The sequence below is a fragment of the Pagrus major genome, chromosome 21 (assembly GCF_040436345.1).
Source record: "Pagrus major chromosome 21, Pma_NU_1.0".
NCBI lineage: Eukaryota > Metazoa > Chordata > Actinopteri > Spariformes > Sparidae > Pagrus > Pagrus major.
In genome coordinates, this window is record NC_133235.1 from 12,361,873 (window position 1) to 12,384,730 (window position 22,858).

At 41.7% G+C, this 22,858-nt stretch overlaps 3 protein-coding genes across 4 annotated transcripts; 1 reads left to right on the forward strand and 2 right to left on the reverse strand.

Annotated features, from left to right (window-relative positions):
- Positions 1 to 94: 94 nt before the first annotated feature.
- Positions 95 to 2,522, reverse strand: fam78ba (family with sequence similarity 78 member Ba). The gene is made up of 3 exons (XM_073491968.1): positions 2,185 to 2,522; positions 1,719 to 1,998; positions 95 to 337 (listed from the first exon to the last, which is right to left on the reverse strand). The coding sequence occupies exons 1-3, from the start codon at positions 2,520 to 2,522 to the stop codon at positions 95 to 97; spliced, it is 861 nt and encodes a 286-aa protein (XP_073348069.1).
- A 995-nt stretch (positions 2,523 to 3,517) lies between these two features.
- Positions 3,518 to 8,936, forward strand: cmpk (cytidylate kinase). The gene is made up of 6 exons (XM_073492148.1): positions 3,518 to 3,771; positions 5,119 to 5,265; positions 6,405 to 6,557; positions 6,670 to 6,746; positions 7,054 to 7,150; positions 8,419 to 8,936. Exons 1-6 carry the CDS (start codon positions 3,628 to 3,630, stop codon positions 8,458 to 8,460), a joined length of 660 nt encoding a protein of 219 aa, XP_073348249.1. The 5' UTR covers positions 3,518 to 3,627; the 3' UTR covers positions 8,461 to 8,936.
- Positions 8,937 to 10,286: 1,350 nt separating this feature from the next.
- On the reverse strand, positions 10,287 to 16,451 carry bcl6ab (BCL6A transcription repressor b). 2 transcript variants are annotated; one of them, XM_073491049.1, is made up of 9 exons: positions 16,399 to 16,451; positions 14,124 to 14,295; positions 13,712 to 13,933; positions 12,827 to 13,618; positions 12,609 to 12,736; positions 12,347 to 12,514; positions 12,127 to 12,257; positions 11,889 to 12,026; positions 10,287 to 11,679 (listed from the first exon to the last, which is right to left on the reverse strand). In XM_073491049.1, the coding sequence occupies exons 1-9, from the start codon at positions 16,427 to 16,429 to the stop codon at positions 11,536 to 11,538; spliced, it is 1,926 nt and encodes a 641-aa protein (XP_073347150.1). In that variant the 5' UTR covers positions 16,430 to 16,451; the 3' UTR covers positions 10,287 to 11,535. The 2 variants fall into 2 exon arrangements, with proteins under 2 accessions (XP_073347150.1, XP_073347148.1); XM_073491047.1 differs by lacking the exon at positions 16,399 to 16,451 and having other exon boundaries at positions 14,124 to 14,421.
- Between the last annotated feature and the right edge of the window lie 6,407 nt (positions 16,452 to 22,858).

A 22,858-nucleotide genomic window follows, 5' to 3' on the forward strand; every position in this document is an offset into this window, starting at 1 on the left:
TTCTCTGACTGGCTTCACGACTTCATCACCTTCATCCCTCCTTTTCTGCAATAGGGAACAATTACATTTTAGTCTGTGCGACAGTTTGACGCTCTTATTTTGGCGGTATGACCACTAGTGGCGCCCCTCTCCGCGGCCTCCACATTAGCACTTGGGCGTCGTTGGCATTCGGCCTCCCCAGCGCGTTGGGAGGAATGGGCTCCTGGTAGTTGAGGATGTGCGGTTGCTCCTGGTAGGGACGACCCACCAACGAGGCCCGAGAGCCCAGCGGCATGTCTGGGTCCACGGCAATGTCCACCCGCATCCGCCACCGCACCGTCTGCAGCACGATACGCTCCTGGAAGGAGGAGGGCAGCATCATGTTAAAATGGTTGATACTGTCCATATGTGTGTGTCTGGTTCAGTCTATTTCAAGTTCATTCAAGTGTTTTGTTAAGTTGATTTTGCATTATGACCTCCACTGCTGATAGATGTGTAGTTAATGTGCAGCCTAATAAACAGTGTATCACTTTTTGACCCATGTTCATTTGTTGATTGGTTGGTTTATGAGCAGGATTACACAAAAACTACTGAACGAATTTCCACGAAATCTGGATGGAGGATGGGTCTCGGCCCAGAATAGACCCTGTTAACTTTTGGTTCAGATCTGGATAAGGGGACAGAATTTTTATCCCACTTTCTTTAACGTTGTGAGATTTGGCATTTTTCTATATTTTCATTCATTTAATATTCAGGTGGCTGGTATCTATGAGCGAGTACAATTTGATGTGGATCCTAGATCTGATGAGCTTAAATTATGGTGGTTTAAAATTTTGAGTGATACAAAGCTTAGGAGATTGTTATTAGATCAGGCTTGATTGAATTAAAGGTGCAGTGTGTAAGAAATAATAGTTTTGTCATGATGACGTCTATATATTGCCCTGCAGAGATATCTACTTAAGTTAGCATGCTAACCAGCTAGCCTCAGCTCGTCCTGGTCCAAAGCTCCTGTGCTAGTGGTGTAAACACCAACACTTCCCCAGTGCTCTGAGCTACCAGTTGGGACTGCTAGCTGCAAAGCTAATGGCAGCTACAGTTAGCATCAGTTTGCAGTTACTCTGGTGAGATGCTGCTCCCTATTTTTTCTGAGGATGAATTTGACGGGTGGCCAATTCTTACATATTGCACCTTTAAAGGGGACTGTTTGACCAGTCATTCTAGTTAAATATTGTTTTATCTTAAAGGTGTCGTGTGTAAGATTTAGTGGCGTTATGCTGTGAGGTTGCAGATTACAACCAACTGAACATCCCTACGCTCTTCCAAGCGTGTAGGAGAACTAGGCAGCGGTACAGTAAAAACATTTTAATGGCCACAGGACCTTTAACAAATGTACAAGAAGGTTTGGCTAACAAGAATCAAACTCTTCCACAAACACAATACATGAATGCTGCGCTGACTCCTGATGGGTGATGCAGGGGCTTTATTCAGTGGGAAAGCGATGATGAGGTACTTTGTAACTTAACACCAGGAAGGAAAAGTGCGGGGGGGGGGGGGGTGATTACATCACAGTCAGTCTGTGTGTGTAATGCAGGAGCAGTTTCTAAAGATTCACAGTCGGCGTTCTTCATTTAAACTGGGCAAAACATTTCCCAGAAAAATAATAATGTGATTTATTAAGATGTGAGTTTGATGCATGTGGGAACAAACTTGTCAGACCTCTGTCTCTGTTACTGCCCTACCTTGGTGACAGAGTTCATGGCCACCAGCCATGTGATGAAGCTCTGGTCCCTGGTGATGTGGGTCAGCATGGGCGTGTTGCTGTTGCTGATGGGCACAGCCCAGGTCACGCTGGGGTAGAAGTTGTCGTTCATACTGACCGTCAGACGGGACGGTTTGGACGTGGGTCCGGTCAGGGTGACTGTTTCGGTGGTGTTGCCGTACCAGGGGTAGCTGACGCCATCTGAGTCGCTGATGGCCTTGACCCGACCCTCTCGCAGCTCTGGTAACTCCCAGCTGGACCTGCAGCAGTGGACAGAGGAGGAGAGTGAGAGACTTTTTTGGGCACTGGCAGGTGAGGGTGTCCTGAGTGTGTGTGAGAGAAGAGAGGTGTACACATCCAAACACAATATACAACCTAAACACACACACACTGAGCTCATCCAGTGGCAAAAAGTTCATATCTGATGGGGTCTGCTGTGCACTTACATGCCAATATCACCATATGTGTTGTAAAACTCCATCTGGGTGCAAGCCTGGATCCAGCCCACCACCCAGGTTTCATTCCGGGGCACTGGTGGCATCACAACCCCGGCTGAGGCCCTGAAGTAAGGCGTCTTGTAACGGAGCACAATCGGTGAGTTCTCCTCAATGATGGTGGGACACTGGTCAATAGAGGCTGACACCTCATACACCACAATGTTCTCCCGTCTGATGCGGGGCTTGCATGCGATGCTCTGAATACAGCCCATAGTGCAGGCGGCGACAAGCAAAATGAGCAAAACCAGAGAAGAAGGGAGCAAATGATACCTGGCCAGTATGCACATCGGTCCCCTCTGGGTTCCACCCTTTCCTGAAGAGCAGATCTAATCTCTTACTTGCCAATCATCACTGATTGTTTGGGAAGGGGGGGGAAAGGAGAGGAAATAATGGGGAGGATCACAGTCAACATTGATCAAACCTAAAAGCATCCAGCATCATATGATGTGGAGGTGAGAGCGCAGTGGGGCCTGGGGGGGAAGTATCACAGATCTCCGCAGCCTCCTCCCCCCGGTCTGCCTGCTGACTGCCGCACTGCCCTTGGCGCTCGTCCCCAGAAACTGCAATCCGGCCTCCCCTGGGCTGCTGCTGCTTCTCCGCCGTGTGTCCGGAGGCTCCCCTGGTCCTTGTCGAGTCCACACGTCCGGCTGCACGTCGGTGCCCCTTGATCCTGCTGCTCTGCTCCCGGCTCTGCGCTGTCATGTCAAGTGGCGACAGGGCAGCCAGGTGCGTCAGAGGAGGGGGGCTGGATGCCTTTTGTTTGCTTGGCTCTCCCGTATTAGCCCTACATTCGCGCGGCGCCCTCAAAAGACTAAAATCGGGCTCTTCATCACCTTGACCTACATGAAAAGAAGCTCCATCAAACGAGCGAGAATGTGTCTTATAAAGGCGAGACAGCGCGGCTATGACAGGCTATTTTCATGTTTTCCTCGCAGTGTGCTTCCATTCTTGGGGATGCATGAATGGTGCATCATGAATGGAGGCAGCGAGGCAGCATAAACGTGCAGAAAGCAGTGACTATACTAAGCGGCTCGAGCGTCTCTCGGTTAGCTGTGCCGTCGCTACGTCTCCTCGAGCTGGTGAGCATCGCGGACCGCAGAGCATCCTTTTCCCAGCCGCGGGTCGCCTTGTTCGGTTTGGAGGTGCTGATGCTGGAGAGGCAGGGGAGGGGCGTCACCCGACCTCTGCATTGAAAAAAATAACAAGTGCACGCGGGCGGGGCTTCGAGCTGCGTCACTCCGACGTGAAGCGCCATTGGTCAGCGGAGTCAACAGCGGAAGTGGTGTCGTTTGTCTCATCGGCCGATACTGACACGCATTCACCGGCTAGCTCGGCTTATTATTTTGTGTCCCCACCCCGCCGGATCCCGGGTGTAGCTGCCAGTCCTGGTTTATGATCGGCCGCTTGTTTGGTGTCGTGTCTCAGAGGGTGCCGAGATTATTTCACCGCTTGTCGCTGATGATGAAGCCGCAGGTTGTGTTTGTGCTGGGCGGGCCTGGCGCCGGCAAAGGGACCCAGTGCTCCAAAATCGTGGAGGTACGATAGATGGCGAGAGAAAAGACAATGAAAAGTACTGACATTGATGGTTAGAATGAGGCATGTCGTGATTAAAATAGCATTAAGTTCATTTTTGGATGGCTGTGCCTTTTAATAGCGGTTTTTTTTAATCTAGTAATGTCTAAATTACATTGACTTCCGGTTGTCCTCTAAAATGAACCTGTGTTAGCCTGCTAGCTAGTTAGCCACACAGGGTGTATAGTTTATGAGATTTAAGAAGCCTGTGCTAAAGTACCATTTTAATATCTTTATTTCTTCAGAACTCTGAATTAAAGCATTAAAAACAATGTGTTGTATCCCACTGTTACATGTGTGGTCAAACGCCTGTGAGAATATGCTAACTTTAGTGCTCATTAGCTTCACACAGAGAAGAGAGTCAGCAGGAGACAGCCTATTGACATTTGGTACATGATGCAACCCTATCATTTGACTTATGTATGCAGTTAAGGTTATGTAATGGTCAGTGGAAGTCTGGAGTGCACTTGGGCACTCCATAATCTTTAAATAAACAGAAACAGAGGGTGACGTGACGTTTATTGACTGAGGAACATTTACAACACAATACAATAAGGAAACCTATCTTCTCTAGTCTATTTTAAAGTTCCAGATAAGTAGTCTGTGACGGTCTGCAGAGGCTCATCTGCTGTGTTGTTATTAATAATAGAACATGAATCAAGTCCAGTCTATGAGCCAGGAAGGGCTATAGAGCATGGTTGATGCCAAGCAGAGCGAAACAATCCAGTGATAAAGATTTATGCTGCATTCACTTCTTCCCTTCGTCAGGCATGCACCAATCGAAGAAGCAGCAGGAGTTTGACGAAAAGTTATTTTTAACAGGCCACCCAAAGAGTTTGAAAAGCTAGAACTTCTCCCAAGGATGCTGCTTTGATGTATGTCTGAAAGTCAAACTCATGAAAGTTGATGGAGCTGCAGCTCTACTGGGGGCCAGTGTGGATTCTTTGATGTGTGCGTGTGTTAGACTGAGAAGGAGCCTCTATAAGAGAGACTTTATAACTACCTCTGTTCACGGATGTTACTGGGTGTTGGCTGTTGCGCTTCAAGTGTGGCGCGTTCGGTCTGAATGGCAGCTGTGCATAGAGGCTCCTTTCATTCAGTACACAAGCAAAGACCTCTCCCTGGCCTGTGAGTGAGGAAAAATCTCTCTCAGCCTGTCTCTAGAGGCTGTCTGCTCAAATGCAGCTTTAGTGTTGATATAAACTTTTTTTTAACAAGACCAACTGTCCCTTTCTCTTCAAGTGCTTTTCTTTGTTACATAATTTCCATCACATGAGGTAAACACTAAAACTGTTTGTTTTTGTCTCTCAGGGCTTCAGCTACACTCATTTGTCAGCAGGGGACTTGCTGAGGGAAGAGCGTGCTAGAGAGGGATCAGAAGTCGGACAGCTCATTGACACCCACATCAAGGAGGGCAAAATTGTCCCTGTTGAGATCACCATCAAGTTACTCAGGACGGTATGCACCAAATACAAGCTGTAAATCAGTTTTTTGTTTGTCTAGCAAGACACAAATCCAGATCAGTTAGTCAGGGGTTAACAGCTTCAATCAGCTGTTTGTAATTCAGCAAATTTGACTTTTGTTAACGTATACAGGAAAAAGGTTCAACTTAAACTCTGATCACAAATTCATATCATTAGATTTTAATTTGTTTTTTGACTGTTGGTCAGACATGATAAATAGAGTGAAGACATCACTTAAGGCTCTGGTAACTTGTGAATGGCATTCATCGTTATTTTTGAGTGTATACAATGAAAAAAATATATCAAAAATTAATAAAGGAGCATTGTGTAAGGTAAGAATTCTAGTTTAAAACATTCAAAAATGGACTTACATTATCAACAGAGTTTAAAGAAATGTCAAAGACGGCTACGTACTGTGTTTCAGAGATGTCTGCCGAAGTTAGCATGCTAACCAGCTAGCCCCGGCCAGCCCTGTCTCATAATATTGCTTTGTACCAGAAGAAGCAACAGCTCAGATAGCCAACGGTGTTTCAGCTGGGAGATATATGCCAGTTGTTAGTGTAGTAACTGAACAAAATAAAATAAAAAAAGGTCAAGAAATGAAATACTTGTACTTCTATTTTCCTTATTAAACAGAAATATACAACCTATGTTTTTGGGTGCTACCTTCAAATTCTGGACAGATTTTACAAATAACACCTTTAAAAAAAAACAGTTGCAACTTTATTTTTATTTTTGACAAAATTATGTTTTATTATTATGGTGTATTAGGGCTTTTAAAGGTTTAAAAGAAAATTACAGAGCTGGGGAGGGAGTTGATATTCTGAGATAAAACTCATTTCCAAGTCAAGTCTGTTTTATTAATATAGCACCAATTCACAACAAAAGTTAAATCATTACAATTTCCAACTGGAGCAGGTCTAGTCCTTTACAAGATAAAACTTCTCTAGGATTCTAAAGTCACACATTTTCCAGAAATTGTGCCTATACAGAGCAAACTGAGCAGAATTTATGTGTTACTATCTAGTTCAGTTTGGAATCAGGTTCTGATTCGTCATTTGAATAAACAGTGATTTCAGTGAATTCACATTCGGAGTAAAATATTTGAGGCTGTTGTTGTTTCTGTTTTGAAAGGCCATGGAAGACACCATGCAGAAAGACGAGAAAAAGTTCCGCTTCCTCATAGACGGTTTCCCTCGCAATGAGGACAACCTTCAGGGTTGGAACACTGTCATGGAGGGCCAAGCAGATGTCAAATTTGTGCTTTTCTTTGACTGCAGCAATGAGGTACGTCATGGAAACCACAAAGCGTGCTGTTTTATGATACACAGAGAACTGAGCAGATATCCTGCAAGACATTTTACACTGAGCATGAGTTCTCTGTCTTTTTTGCCCACAGGTTTGCATCCAAAGATGTCTAGAAAGGGGAAAGAGCAGTGGACGCACAGATGACAACAGAGAGAGTTTGGAGAAAAGGTTCAGTCCTTCAGCACAAACTAAAAACTTTGGACTTTGACAGTATTGAAACCAAGATTGTAGAATGTACTGTAATTAGAGTAGTTTCTGCATGCATGTTGCTTTTTTACCATTCATTGATTTCAGATACTGATTTCTGTCCTTTCGTAACAAAGTACAACAAGCACTTCTGATCAGTATAGATCTGTCTGACCCATTTAACTGACTGGTGGATACCTGCATGTGTGATTTTGACCTAATTTGTGTCTCCTCTGAGTCCCTTGTGTAATCTGACCCCAATAACCAGGCATGTTTTCCTTTGATGCAGAATCCAAACCTACCTGCAGTCTACACGACCAATCGTTGATCAGTACGCGAAACTTGGCAAGGTGCGCACTGTAGATGCCTCTCGTTGTGTGGATGAGGTGAGTAAATTGCATCAACTGTAACATCTGTGAACACCACCCATGTAGGGTCTTTCCATCTGCACCTTTGGCCGCACTGAATCAAACCATGCTGCATTTGTTTGCACTTCCACTACCAGTTTGAGCAAGCCGAGTTATGCCGAGTCGCACCGAGATGGATCATCCATTGAGGCTGATGAAATAGCGCCTGACACCACAAAGCAAGTTATGGTGGCTTTAGATGGGCTCTTTCAACACTTCTACATCAGTTTCATCACCCCGTCTCCTTTTTTGTGCAATAGTAACTGGCACTGATGAGAACGCTGCTTCTAAATGTCATGCTGTCAGGACAAGCCTGTCATCAGTTAACGACAGCTACACCAACACATGTGCTCTTAAGGGGACATGTGAGGGTTTTCCCACCACTGCCCACAGTCTAATAATTGTTTTTTTGTTCTGTTCTAGTGAGAAGTGTGGGAATTGAATGAACTGCAGCTTAAGGCACTTCAACATTGGCTTGAACACTGGTGTGTGGGGGATTTTAGACAACATAGTAAACAACAAAAAAACATGGGATGGCAAAACTTCTCCAGATGTTGTTCTGTTGAAGCCAAAGGGGAAATGCCTTAAGATGTAGTTCATCTGATGTCCACTAGATGTGCTTTGAAAACAACAGGAAAACATGTCTTTGGATTTTGTAACTCCACCAAGTGACCGATATGAAAGGACGCAGTAAAAAGTTACGTAAACATTCCCTCAGAAACATGGTGACGTTACTGTTGTTTGCTACAAGTTTTTACAACACTGTTATTTTGTGGTTTTGGCCCTCGCTCCTTTCAATTTCTACATAATGTTGCTTTAACCTTCCATAATTAGTCAATCACAGTACTTCAGATCAGAGCTGAAGAGAATAAGTGTTTAGTAAATCAACAGAAAATAGTTACAGATGCCGACCATCACTGTTTCTGTCTTGTGTCATGGAAAACTCTGTATATTTGTGTTTTTTTTTACTGTTTGCCAAACAAATGAATCATTCAATCCATGTCACCTTGAGCTTTACGAAATTGTGGTAGACATTTTTACATTTTTTTACTTTTTCTGAGATTTTATGAATGTAATGATTACTCAATTAAAAGAAATAATCTGTAGTTGTAGCCCTGCCTCAGACAATATCCCTCATTTGATTTAAAATCTTACTTATTACTGGTGTTTTTGGCCTGTTGGACCCCAATATAAACGTGTTTGTGACAGTGTCGCCTCATCTCCAAAACTCTTTGTTTATGTTCCAGGTGTTTGCTGATGTGAAGGCCATCCTAGACAAAGAGGGTTGAGCTTCCCCAACTGCCAACGACATTCACTTACTTTTATAGTAGTTTTCTTTTTATCAACTGCAATTACACTATAAGTTTATATGTCAATTCATATGACTTTTTACTTTTGTTTACTCCTTTTTTTTGTTTTCCATCTTTTTTGTAAATGCTGCACTGTTTGTTTGTGAGTGTGTGTACAATATGTATTGTTACAACTGAGAAGTAGAGGTGCCTAGCAGCTACTTTCATCATAGTTTGAGGCCTTTGCATAGGAACAAAACGGATCATTAGCTTAGAGGGGCACTCTCTTGTCAATCATAGACACTTCTAGTACTGGAAATCGCCACAAAAAATGGTATACTGTATATCACTAATGTCTTCAGAATATCATGTCACTGGAAGCAGCCGTAATGCTTCAGACCAAATAGTTGTTGAACCTGATGATGACATACTTGACAAAACGGCCAATAGCCTCTGAATAAAATGCATAAAACATGTGTCTCATGCTTAATCCACAGCACTTCAAGGGCATGGTTAGTTGCATCTGTGCCATGTACTGTAACAGGGTAGATGATTCAGTGATAGACGGCCCATTCTTTGATAAATTCTTCAATCTGTACCGGAAAACCTCAATGTGCTTCATCACAGCTATGAGATTTGGGCATAGTCAATGAGAAAACTTGAAGATAAAAATGAACATGTTCTTAAATCTGTACTGTATCTGCTTGAAGGAGGGGAGGGGGGGCAAGACTGACAAGTAAAAATTTGTTTTCCCTTTGTTTTTCTCAATTAATGAAGAGGGGGTCCCTATTTGTACATTTTGTCCTTTATTTTTGTACATATTTAACTATCAGTATAGTGCTGTGGTCCATCAATTTGTTATTAGTTATTAAGTTATTAACTACTACACTAGCTTTTACAGACCGTATGCACTTTTTCCAGCTTTTTTTTAACTGAATCGGCCAGTAGGGGGTGCCTGACATCAGTAATTTGAACAGGTGTACCTGAGTATTTGATTGTCTTTTATTTTTATCATTCACTTTCAATTACATAATATATGATGAACTTGAATCGATCATTCATCATTAAATAAGTGCCAAAATCAATGTTTTGACTTTATAGTAAATATATGTGCTAAAATACATACTGCGTACATAATGCATCATTTGGTTTTTTTTCTTATATTTCTGCATGTCAGCTTATTTAGACAGCCTCCTGCTTATTTCAGCATTCATTTATATATGTAAAGCTTTATATTTTTGTTTGTATTATTGATGAACAGGTCATTTCTTGTCATCTGTAGAATCATTTAATTTAAAGCAACACTGCAACTATTTCCAGACAGATAGTTGATTATTGAGTCTCTCTCCATCTTTCATCTGGATTGCAGGGGGCTGGACCTGAGCCAAGCTAACATTGAGTGAGTGGCAGGGTACACCACTGTCAGGACCAGATTGTCAAATACCAATTAAAATCAAATACCATATCAGGTCTTTGACATCTGACCCGAACCATTAACCCAAAGTGTTGGTGTTTGACAATCTGGGAATGAGATTCTACTATTTTTCTCCGGAATAACATTAAAGTCACATAGTGTCGCTTCAAGCTACTTCATACATATCGAGGTTAATTGATTGGATAACTAAAATCTAAAAGTGTGCACTTCTCCAAATGCTCCACTTGAGTCAGTTTCAATCTGTGTCTGAGAATTAATGATGGCCCATAGGTGTGAACACCAGAGATTTGTATAATAATACAACAAAATTCAGTAAAATACTTAAATTTTCAATTAAGTATTTGCTCAAACCAGCTTATTTGAAAATAATGAAGACAACTGATGCAACACGTGCTACGTAATGTACATTTTATTTTCATGTCATATATATATTTCATATATATATCTGCAGTTACAAAGACATTGGCTTACATCTTACTAATATTCCTGAGCATTTTTTTTTTTAGCTTGAGGCCTGGTGTATCTGCATTTTAAGAGCTACACACAACAGATTATTTCCAAAATTTCCAGTACCTGACATGCATACACATGACAACAGGGCAACGTACCAAATGTGAAATGCATCAAAAAGAAAGCAGTTAATAACTACCGGGGCTTTCATATTGTCAAACTTCTGTCGTGTTAGTAGTCTGAGAAAGTAGCCAATAGAAAAGTGTGAATGTAAGGCACTATGAATGTACTGGTTCATATGAGTGCACTATAATGCATATGGTTAGATAAAATACCATCAAACTTTAATGATCCCGCTTGGGAAAATGGATCATTGCAGCACCCAAAGTGTGATACAATACAGCAAAGAACAGTTAGAACATAAATAAGAATATAGCAAGTGCTGGGGTGCACGGGATCTAACGAACAACTTCAACATGTTAAGAACATTTTACGTAGAAATATTTGAATGAAAAATATGAAAATATATGAATTACAGCATTGTAAGTATGTGCAAAATACCAACAGAGGCTAGAAAAGAAAAGAAAATGAGAACACAGCCATTTTTTAAGAGTGACAATCTGTACATATTACAATACGTACCTCAAGCTATGATATGGCAAAGTAACAAGCCCTTGTGTTATTGACAGTCAGTGACGCTCACTGGACATAAAAAACAAACTTTAACGTAAATATATTCGTACTCTGCCAGCAGATGGCAATCTGAAAATATATATTATCTTATTTACAAACACAATCTAAACAAAAATAACTGCATAAACTGTGACCACGCTACCAGGTAAATTCATACCAGCATCTAAAGCAAAACTGTAACAGCGATTCTCAATCCAAATGAGAAAGAGGACTGTCCTTCAACGCTGACATTCTGTTCAGTATTTTTGCTAAATGGAGAAATACCAGCTCAAATTCACATTCAAAATGTACATTCTGTTGTTAGACATTCACAACAAAAGCATTAACTTCTACAATCTTTGCAATACCAAAGAGCTTACATAAGGTAATGTGCATCATATATAAATGCATAATGGGCATATATGTAATATTTCTGTCTGTGAAAAATAAAACTCTTTTGACAACATGGCAGCCGATACAAAATGAAAACACAAAAGATGACGCGGGGCAGGGCGGCCTCAGCAGGAGCTGACCAGGCCGGCGATGATGTTGCTGGGAGTCCTGCGATACTGAGCCTTGGTGTTGGTGACGGCGCCATGCTTCTGTCGCAGGTGAAGCCGCAGCTGACTCTTGTGTCTGAAGTGGAGGTCGCATTTTTCACACTGAGGAAAAGAAGCATCGTTTAGAATCACTTTTCAAACGGACTGTTAGAATCTCCCAACCCCCACGGCTATACTTCATAGCTCTCAAGGATTACCACTCAGGATTTATAACTATTGATAGGCACATGGATCACGGGGGAGAGAGGATTACTCTCCTTTTAGCCAACACACACAGTGGATAAGGAGGATGGGTGGGGGGAGAAGCTTACATGATAAGGCTTCTCTCCGGTATGAATGCGCATGTGGCTCTTGAGCGTCTGAAGGTGGCGGAAGTGCGTTCCACAGATCTCACAAGGGTACGGCTTCTCTCCTGTGTGAATTAACACGTGGGCGCGAAGATGGGCCACCTGGAGGAAAGCGACAACATGAATTAAAAACTTACACTTGAGCAGTGGTTCGACACCTGCGAAAGCTTTCCCGGAGATGTGGCTAATTTTCTTTTCTCACCTGGACAAATCTGGAGCCACACGTCTCACACTTGTATGGCTTCTCTCCAGAGTGGATGCGGGTGTGCGTCTTGAGGTTGGCTGGTCGGTTGAACTGGGCGCCACAGATGTTGCAGTGGTACGGCTTCGCACCTGGAAGTTAAGATCAGCAGGTGGTGCAATGAAGTAAACAGTCACATCCATTTAGTCAACTTGATGGTACTTATAGGAATGATTCTTACCGGTGTGAACGGTCTTGTGGCTGGCAAGGTTGCCCTTGTAGCGGAAGGCGGCCTGGCAGCAGTCACACTTGTATGGCTTGTCACTGTGGACCTGGACCATGTGGTCTTTCAGGGAATCTTCCTCTATAAACTTGGAGTCACACCCGTTGCAGAAGTAGGTGTTGTTTTCTGTTGAAAGAAGCGATAAAATCAGTTTTACACTTCAGAGGTTTTGTTTTAAAAAATCCTGCCAAATCATTGTGACTTGAGTGAGTCCACTTACCACAGCTGGAGGAGGAGTACTCTGAGTGTAGTTTGGTGGTGTCGTCTCTGCTGTATGAGTCTGGAGAAAGGTGACCCATTTCCATGCACTGAGGGCTGTCGCAGCCACAGGAGGAGCATCTGCTGTGGCTGCACACAGAAAGACGACCACAGAGTTAATTAAGTTCTCCTCTTTAACAGATTTATATAAACTGTCGTCACAGTGAGCTGGACTTTTACCTGATGCTGCTACAGGTGCTGCTGCTGCAGCTGTCCACACTCTGAGGCATAAGCATTTCATCTGTGTGGTCACTGGCTCCCTCTTCTGCCTGGACCTCACCGTGTCCACCTGCTGCACCACCCCTGCAGGGGCTCGTCGTTGGGGACATGGCCGGACCTTCATCACTGCCTCCCTGAGTCGCTTGGTTCAGAACGATCAGCTTGTACTTCTTCCAGTTGCGTGCTGCGGAATAGTCTGAGGGCTGTTTGAGGCTCAGCGTGGCGTTCTTGCTGCTGTTGGACTCGGTGGGCGAGTTGGGCTGGCAGTCAGATCTAAGGGGGCTTTGAGGGCTACAAATCACACCTTTGATAAAACCTGGAGATAATCTTAGGCAGCTGGTCTGTGGATGCTGAATACTGTCTTCCTCCATGGGAGTGCCAGGCCTTTGAAGGCTCCCATGAGCTCCTGCTGGTCGAATGGTAGTGGTGGGGAAACTGGGGTTGCATGGCACTGGGTGGGAGATGATGGTAGTGGACTCATTGTGAGCCATGTTGGTGCTGGGTTCCTGCGAGCATCGCTTCTTATGGGAGCCTTCCAGCTTCCCAGCAGGGACGTGGTGGTCCCCATAGACATGATAGGAGCCAGAAGTGTTGATCCCCCTGAAAACATTGGGCATGTAGAGAGAGGATGAGGCTGTTGTGTGGTTGCTCTGAAAGTCTGACTCTTTCTCATTGACAAGCCTTGAAGGGGGGATCTCCTTAGCCAGGTGTAGTGAGTTGATCTGTAGCTCTTCAGTATTCACAGACAGATGCCTGCAGGAACATAATCATAAACAAGTTATCGCCTCAGATCGCCTCCATTTTAACCAAGACATGATAGTGGTCAAATTTTCTCTGTTACCTTACCTGGACTTGATGAACCTGTGGCAGGTGTCAACCACATGTTCCATCTGGAGGTAGATGGCTGTGTCCATGGTGACCAGGACCAGACTGTCCTTGAGGTCCAGACAGGACGTGTACATAAAGTCCAGCAGGATGGAGAAACCCTTGGGGTCCACTTTGGGGTCCAAGCTGATGGCACTAAGGTTTGCGTTCGCGGGGTCCATGAACACAGAATAAAAGAAGCCACTGGAAGAGAACAGATGAGAGTCATTAACTGCTGACAATTAATTTATTTGGGATGAGATATGAAATTAGATGGTGCGGCTGAGTCAGGGGCAGTAATTCGCTGATCTAAAAAATATTAAATATGGTCCCAGAAATAGCGTCTCTTCATTAGGTGCAAAGGTACTGTGTCAGATATTATGATGGTGCGTACCTGCAGGCCACCAGGATGGCCTTGTGAGCGTGAAACTGCTGTCCATCCACCTGTATGGTGACGTCAGTCAGGATGTTCCTGCTGCGGAGGCGGTTGAAGTTGAGCAGGACGTCACCTGCATGGCGTGTGAATTGAATGCAGCCATCTGCAGTCGTGGCCATGCTGTCAAAATCTGAGCAAGGGCAGAAATAATACATTTGAGAAAATTGGTTCATTATTAGTCACTCAAAAAGAGGCACACAAGAGTTATGCATTAGAGATGCCACGATTGATTCATAGATTGATTAATCAATTAGCCTGAATTAGCTGTCAACTCTTAAGTTAATTGGCAGCTATTTTGATATTTGATTCATTCATTTGAGTAATTTTTTAAGAAAAATAGTCAAAATTGTCTGATTGATCCACTGTTGCGGACAAACTACACATTTGAGGATGTCATCTTGGGCTTTGGGAAACACTGATCGACATTTTTCATAATGTTACAGACCAATCAACTAATCGATTAATTGAAAAAAAGAATCGACAGATTAATACAAAATAATCTCTAGTCGCAGCCATGGTACACATACTGCAGGCTGGGTAAAAAATAACATTATGGGATATTACTGGCACCAGTATCTGCTCAAATAAATCATATTTTCAGAAAAATAAATTAAGCCTGAGTCACATTACTTTACTACTAAATAATAACACATGTTTAATGCAACAACAATGCAGGTAAACGTTATTTTGAAGCATAGATGGGATAGTTCAAGTTAAATGACACTACAGTCCACAAATACCTAAACTCTAATAAAACATAATTAGTAAATTATACATAAATCAACACTGATTATACAAGGTAATGAATAGTCTTATTACATTACATGCCCTCCGGCTCATACTCTTTCTATGAGGTAGTACAAGCCACCTGCCTTCAGGGTTTATAATCAAAACAAGCTCTGAAGCCAACAAGTGTCTTGACTGTGTTTTATCGAGAGGCGGCGTCATTGCAAAGAGAAAAGTAAAAGGTAGGCTCACTAAATCTTCCTGATCCATGCCTCACGTCTTACTGGGCCGCAATCACGGTGTTATTACATAGGATATGATCAATACTCTGGCATTATTATCGAAAATAGTGAATTTTCTTTACAGCCGATCGACCTCTACGTGACTTAGAACAAAGTTTGTCATCATTTTGAGGGCGAGAACAAATCTTAAGCCAACAAGACAACAAATGTATATGCAAACACGACAACATGTAGCCGCCCTCTGAAGTTAAAGTCAGAGTATTATATGTGTGATTCGTGTCCTTGTCTCTTGCAGTCTGTTCCCAGCGTGTAAAGCGAGCAGACTGAAGTGCTGGCAGCCTGCAGGTTGTAAACGTGTTTGACGTTGAGCACATTCCGTCCTCGCTGCTCAGATTAGGTTGCCAGTACACAGAGAGGTTTCCTGTTCCCCGACATAAGTAGAACTCATCTCATTTAGCCCATTAACATGTTCTCCCCTCCTGCTAAACTAATCTCTCGACTTATTTCCAGGCCGTAAAAAAAAAAAATTATTAGACCCAAGTGAGATATCATGATTTCGAAGGATGCGATTTCAAGGAGTGGTTAGCTGTGACTCCGGTGACTGCGAGCCACACCGAGCAAGCCAGCACAAGTCCGTTCAAGTTTAGATAAAGTGTTAATTTGTCATGTCTGGGGACCGTCCTGTGGCTTATTTACGTTTACAAAGTGTTCGCTCTTATAACAACTAATGGCGGGAAGGCTTCGGCGCTGCGTTGGAGACGTTTAGCGGAGTGAAAATATTTGTTTGTCGACAGCAGAAATGTGCGCAGAGAAGAAAACAAGCTGCGACCGATCCTGTTGCGCCACTTTTGCACGAGCCTCTAACTTCTAGGCAGGTGGTTTATCAAATTCACCAACAACAACAACAACAAAATGAAGTGAAACAAAACGTCTGTAGCTAAACATGACTGCTGCCATGGGTAAAGGTTAAAAAAAGCTCTAACGGCAGCCATAAAAGCCTACTTAAACCACCAAGTGGTGACATGACATCCACACACACAGCCTTAAAAGTCACACTTCCGTTTTAAAACACAGTCAAAGACCGTGCAGCTGTCAAAGTCAACCCTCATACTTCACAAATATCTTAGTTCACTTTTAGCTAAAGGAAAGCATGAAAACATTCAAACAATCCAGCCCCGGAGAAGCCGAGGCAGCCACACGAGCATCTGCTACTTCACTACACATCTGACCTAATGCTGAGAAAATAGGAAGGGAAAAAAAGTCACCTTGTAAAAGTTTCCTCGAAACTCTGTGCATCACCAGTTCTGAGAATCCAGTTCTAAGAAACACAGCAGCTCAATTCTCGGAATTTCAACACAGGACCGTACCATTATCTGTGGCGCGGGGGAGCTGCTCACCGCCGTCTGCGTCATTTCAGCCACGTATGTACGGTAAACACTTGCCAGCTCGATTTAAACTATTCTTAAACATGCCAGCGAGATTGTTGTGGGATATGTCTAGAGTTTTAATTTTGTTAATTATCAGTTAATTAGCTCGTCTCGTTGGGAGTTTATCTCCCCGTGTAGTGGATCGGCCCAAGTGCAAGGTCAGCTGACCGAGTTATAAATACCGTGGGGAATATGAGAGCATGTTGTCGCTGTAAACCTGCCTGAGATACCCCCGAGGAGTGAAGAAGAGTCACTCACTTTTTATCTTAATACACACTTGAATATTACACCCCCCTCGTTTGTTTAATTTTACATTTCCCCACCACATGTCAGTCATATGTTTGTGTTCACATCAAATCTGCATTTTAGCAGCAAATTAAAGCTGCACTGCTAATTAAACTGTGACATTTGTGCTTCATCTTCGTAAATTAATTCAAGACACTTTTGACACGGTTGTGTCAATGTATTTATGTGAATACTTAAGTTCTGTGGATTCCTTAAGCTCATTTTAGTTTCTTTAGTTTACTGTGAATGTCTGAATATTGTGACAAAATTGATCTCACATATGAGAGAAAGGGTGTGTGGCCTTTCTTAATGCCATAACTGCAACAAACCCCTATTTTGAATGCCACAAGTAGACTACAGAAAGTGTGCGTAAAGTCCTCAACTCTCCAAAAGGCTCAGTTGCATTCATCTGTGTTCCCACCACTTCCTGTCTGTGCCTCTGCAGCTGTATATTAATCTGAGTGACAAAACTCTGAGTACTTACCAATAAATGAGTCAACAAATCAGGAACTAACTGCTCTTAAATGAAAAACTGAGAAATTCCCAAGCAACCCTGAATCAAGAACTGCTGCATGTTGTTAATTGTATACAATTATATTATATAATGATATATAATAATATATAATAACTTAAATATAAGTTATTATATTATATAATAATATAATTAAGAACGGGCTGCTTTAGTTTACTATGTTAAAGAACCAGTGAGTAATGACATGTTCCTGCTTATCTTACCCCAAAACGTATTGATATCTTGGCAGGTGTTTTCTTTAACTTTGTGCTCGTGATCACAAATTTTCTTTGTGTTCAATTTTGGCACACTATACATGAGCACATACAACATGATCATTTCCCCCTTTTTCCCTTCAAGATTTAGACGAATCTAATGTTGAAAAGCAACATGAGCTTTCTATGTTTTTTTAAGCTTGTTTATGAATATATAGGATTACCATCTGTTGGCATTACCTTTCACTCTCACCAGTGAGCTGCAGCAAGGCTTCACTAAACAAACATCCAGGCAGGTTAGACCAGTGGGAGATAAAAAAAAAACAAAAAAAACAAAACTACAGTGATTAAGATCTGGAGATTTTAAAGGTGCAATATGTAGGAATTTTAGTTTGAAACATTCAAAAATGTACCAAAATTATCAACAGTGTGAATAAATAAATTAGAGTGTTGATGATATGTCAAAGGCATCTATGTATCGTGTTGTGGAGATATCTACTGAAGCTAGTATGCTAACAAGCCAGTCCAGGCCTGTTCTACCACTTTGTAGAGGATAGTTTGATAGTATAGTTCAGCCCTCTAGAGGTTGATGCTGACTCTCTCCTGCGCTACACCTCATTCGTCTCCACCTGAACCTGCCACATCACTGGTGTCAGTGAGCCTCGTTAGCACCACTGTAAATCACCTCTGTATTGCACTTGTGGTATAACCCTCCTCCTGGCGGTCCAAAGCTACTATTCTAGTGGTGTAAACAACACCAACACTTTCCCAGCGCTCTGAGCTCCCAGTCCGGACAGATTCAGCTAATAGGATCCCAGCTGCAGGGCTAACTGGACTGACTAGCTAACAGTAGCTACATCAGTGAGCAATTACTTTGTTGACATGCTGCCACCATTTTGTTGAGACAGGAGGAAGAAGAATTCTTACATACTGCACCTTTAATTGAGACTTTACTGAACATGTTTGTCATTAATAAAAATATTAAGACTTGTAGACGGTGGACTTGACCTGTGTTTATTTTGTACACATTTAGTCAATATTACATTATGCCCATTATCAACAGCGATCTTGTGCATGCATATGTTCAGCTGCTCATATTGGCACTATGTCTTTATTTTTAAACATTATTAAACTAGCTTCCATTAAACACAAATTATATTGAATTGTTAGCAGAAGTAATCGAACAGACTGTGACAATAACACCCTTCCTTCCACCCACACATAAAAACTGTGCAAAAAAAGCATTTAGGAGAGAAACAACAAAGTTTCCTGTCATTATTATGTGTTGCAGGAAAGATCAACTCTCAGACTGAATCGTTCTCCATGAAATAAATGTGCAGAGCAGTTCAACAGGTCTAAATTACAGCTGTTCAGGTGGCTATGGCAACAAAGAGGTCTATTTCTAGTTAATGTTTTCACTCAGATGTTTTTCCCCTGCGGTTATCTTTAGTGGCCCAGGTTCCTGTAGGTTGTTCACATCCTTTTGAAAGAAGCAATATTTTCTTGTCTGAATGAGAAGAGACAAAACTTGTTCAGTCAGTATGACAGCCCTGGCAGAAAATAAAAATCTGATTTCCTGGTTTAGTTGTTTATTTGCAGGCATAGATTTGATCAGTGAGCCCTTTTCCTCACTTATATCAGTGCAGCATCTTTAACGTCACATTACGGGTTTTGCAGCAGTGCAATAACAGATAAGCCAGAGCAGATCTGGAACACACAAACTGCTGTGTTTGGTCGATATCACACATTTAAGAGTCTAATCAACTTAATCACACAAACATGGTGCTTCTGGTTGGTTTTGCAGATTAACTGTCTGCCAGTCTACTTTGTTTTCCATGCAGGGGCCTGATTTTGCTGCACTACAAAGTAAGACATCACCTCACTCTGCTTAAAGCAGTAAAATATATCTCTGGATTAAAGATACAGTTCAAACCATTATCAAAACACATTTTTTTCTTCTTACCTGTAGTGCTATTTTATCCATCTAGATTTTTGTGGTGTGAGTTGCAGCATTTTGGAGATATCGGCCATAGAAAGGTATGCCTTTTCTTGAATATAATGCAGCTAGATGGACCTATATTCTGTCTACCGAACTACAACCACTAACTGTATCATCAAGAAGAAGGAAGCGTGCATCTACTCATGGACAACAGGCTTGTGCGCGTGAAAGCACAGGATGTAAACATTAATGGCGTCCTCTTCTGCTGAGCTGTAATGTTAGCTAGCTTAGTTAGCATGCCTCCGGTCCATGAGAAGATGCATGCTTCCGTCTGCACGGTTGTTGGCAGATGTCGTTTGGTACAAAGAAAATAGTTCCACCATGAAACACAACAAGGTCTGTGGATTATGTTGAGTAACTTGGTTATGGTTTCTGGAAAGAGATGCTGCTGTTGAGTTTTTCACATGTATATTTTGGCACTTTGAGCACCACAAGCCGAGTGTCATCTAGCTCCAGTATATTAGAAGAAAGCAGACAACTCATCAATCAATATCTCCTAAATTTGACAAGTCACACCCAAGTAATCTAAATGGATAAACAGTGCTACAGGTAATAGGCAAAACATGTATTTTTGATTTGTAGGTGAACTGTCTCTTGTACTTCCACAATGGTGCTGGGCTTTCAAGAGACAGCTTTAAAAAGAATGGTCACAATCAAAGCAGAGAGATATCAAGACTTTTAGTCTCAAGCATATTCTGAAAATACAGGATCCTACATTTCCCATGATGCAACTTGATAGCATCTGTCCTACACGCCAGGTAAATTCTCACTCCTTTTAAAGTCCACTCATCTACTTTCTTATAAATTTGTAGTCTCCAAAGTAGCCCTGATGACATCACTCTGACATAATCAGGATTATTTTCAAAAACTTAAGAAAGCTCAAAACCATAGAAGATATTGATACTCACTGGTAGCACTGACCATTATGAAAAAATCGATATCAGTCAGAAATGGTGGACTTCCTTTTTAAAAATAGTTTTAGAAACAACAAACATTTTTGTTTCTGATTATGTGTGCCTGACTCCGATACATCAAACCGTCCCCCTTGTTGATTTTCATCAGGGCTGATGTGAAGAATGAAAAACAACACTGCCTGGGATTTTGCCAGCCAATGCTGGAACAAATTTCTTGCTGTTCCTCTTCCCCTCTCCCCACCCTCTCGTGAACTCTGCTGACCCGGGGACCTAGACGCAGACGGATATCAATGTGCCTGTCCCAAAACATGACCCAGGCACATGGTTGCCTGACAGGGATCAAAGGTCACATCAGTAAAACATAAGTCCAAAACTAGCTCAGTCTTCACCAACACGTAGCCTTAGGGGGAGAGAGGGGATCAGTCATGTCGGTTCAACCAGAAATATGCACTTGAATTTGTGGAGCAGCAAAAAAATCATACAAGATATTGAAAGTGTTGTTTTACATACAATAAAACTGACACAGAAAGGCAACAACACAAATAACACAAAGCTTGTTTATGATAAAAATGAATGAAAAATCAACACGTATGGAAATACCCAAAGCTTTTATTTTAAGCACAAAGTTCAGAGTCATTTCTCAGCAGCTGTTCATGAAGTATACACTGCCCACGACACATGAAACACTGAATATGGAAAGTGCATATGAGCTAAACATAGTGAACTTTGAACTACTTTCATGCAGTCTGTGTGCAGCTTACAGAGCAGTATATATTTAAACTGCAGGTGGTATGCAGTCTTTGTGTAATAATTGTTGAACTTAAGGTGACCTGATGCAGAGAATACTGTGGTGTCAAACTGCCAATAAAGTGATGTGCCACACAGATAAGGCTGGGTCAGCAAGAGTACCTTGAAGTATGTGTTGTTGTCTGACTATAAATTGTTTGTGCCCTCAGATCTTAAACTGAACTATTGAAAACATTGGCTTTAAGAAACTGGAATGGCATTTTAACTAAGATTAAACAGATAAGACACTGTAAAACTGGCTTAAACATTACAAAACTAAGTCAAACATGTTTTAAGATGGACTTTTGTCAAGTGTCTGTCAATATTTTCAGAGCATATTTTTTATCTGTATATCTTCTAATGTGGCGTTTAGGGTTAGAGAAGTTTCATATCAGAGTAAAGAAAAGTAAAGTTTGCTCCTTTGACATCAAACAGGAACCCTGCTCTTCATTACTTTCATATCTGTGGTTTCCACAGACAGGCTCAGTACCAGAGAAGAGGACGTGCTTCTGCTAAGTTTCATATTAACCTATTGCGTTTCCTGTCAGCACTTGTGATATGAATCTTAGAAAAATCCTGTGTTTTGTATTACTATTTTGTATCGGTTTGTTTTGGAGTTTGTTTTTTTTTGTTGTTGTTGTTGCTGCAGGTGCACAGAGAATTTTAGTATTGGAAGGAATTCAGAGCACTGCAGTCACATCATGGTTCACATTGAGCACAAAATCATAACAGCAATTAAAGGGGCATGATGTAGATATGGAGAAGAAATTCAAACTCAGAATTTTAATATTTACATTATTATTGAGGTAATAATACAAACTTAGAAAAAGAGATTTTTGAGATTTTGTTTATTTAGTTTGTTTAGGCATAAAAAGTCAATCAATGTAGATCTTTCTCTTCTGATTAAAGTTTCTTCCTCAAAACTCCACAGTGCTCCCTTAATTTACTGGAGCAAAAGTTAGTGAAAAATATTACGGACAAATTCAGAAGACAGTTACACGTCATTAAACATTCATTTAGATTCAACATTTCCACTGTGCAATGATTTCCTGAGAGGGTCTGCTGAAGCAAAAAACGGGCCAGTTTGTAATGTTCTCCAACACCGACCAAAGTATAAATCACAATATTGGTTCATCTCCACTGGTTGCAGTTCATCAGGGGACAACGACTCATGTCCTCGTGGTCCAACCTCGAATTAAATGCTTAGAGGGGATGCATGAATGGTGGCTTTGTTGCACCAAAGCAAAGAATGCATCCTCAGTTGTGAGAGGCTAAGTGGATTGTACATGCAGCGATAAAATGAATTCTACATGCCGCTCTGTGTATACAGACATATGGAAAGTGACGTGTCACTGTCTGGGGCTTGTGAGGACAACACACTCTGGAGGAGTCTATTGAAAACATATTAATGGAGAAACATTTATCACTATAAGGCTCACCTTTCATGGTCTTTAAATTTATTTGCCATTTGGTTTTTTTTTTTAGATCTTTATTTTATTTGCTTTAATTTTTACTATTTGATTCTGTTTTATAACCATGTTTAGAGTATGTGCTGTATAAAGATTATCACTATGTCAACAAGAGTGGA

Bases quoted from the DNA above. Each gene is read 5' to 3' on its own strand.
- cmpk (XM_073492148.1), top strand. From the start codon at position 3,628: ATGATCGGCCGCTTGTTTGGTGTCGTGTCTCAGAGGGTGCCGAGATTA. The intron at 5,266-6,404 runs GTATGCACCAAA...CTGTTTTGAAAG, and splicing joins CCATCAAGTTACTCAGGACG to GCCATGGAAGACACCATGCA. The intron at 7,151-8,418 runs GTGAGTAAATTG...TTTATGTTCCAG, and splicing joins CCTCTCGTTGTGTGGATGAG to GTGTTTGCTGATGTGAAGGC.
- bcl6ab (XM_073491047.1), bottom strand. From the start codon at position 14,338: ATGAACCAATTTTCTCAAATGTATTATTTCTGCCCTTGCTCAGATTTT. The intron at 12,027-12,126 runs GTGAGAAAAGAA...GCTTTCCTCCAG, and splicing joins GTGGCTCCAGATTTGTCCAG to GTGGCCCATCTTCGCGCCCA. The intron at 11,680-11,888 runs GTAAGCTTCTCC...TCTTTTCCTCAG, and splicing joins CCGGAGAGAAGCCTTATCAT to TGTGAAAAATGCGACCTCCA.
- fam78ba (XM_073491968.1), bottom strand. From the start codon at position 2,522: ATGTGCATACTGGCCAGGTATCATTTGCTCCCTTCTTCTCTGGTTTTG. The intron at 1,999-2,184 runs GTAAGTGCACAG...CCACTGCTGCAG, and splicing joins ACATATGGTGATATTGGCAT to GTCCAGCTGGGAGTTACCAG. The intron at 338-1,718 runs GTAGGGCAGTAA...TCCTCCTTCCAG, and splicing joins CCATGAACTCTGTCACCAAG to GAGCGTATCGTGCTGCAGAC.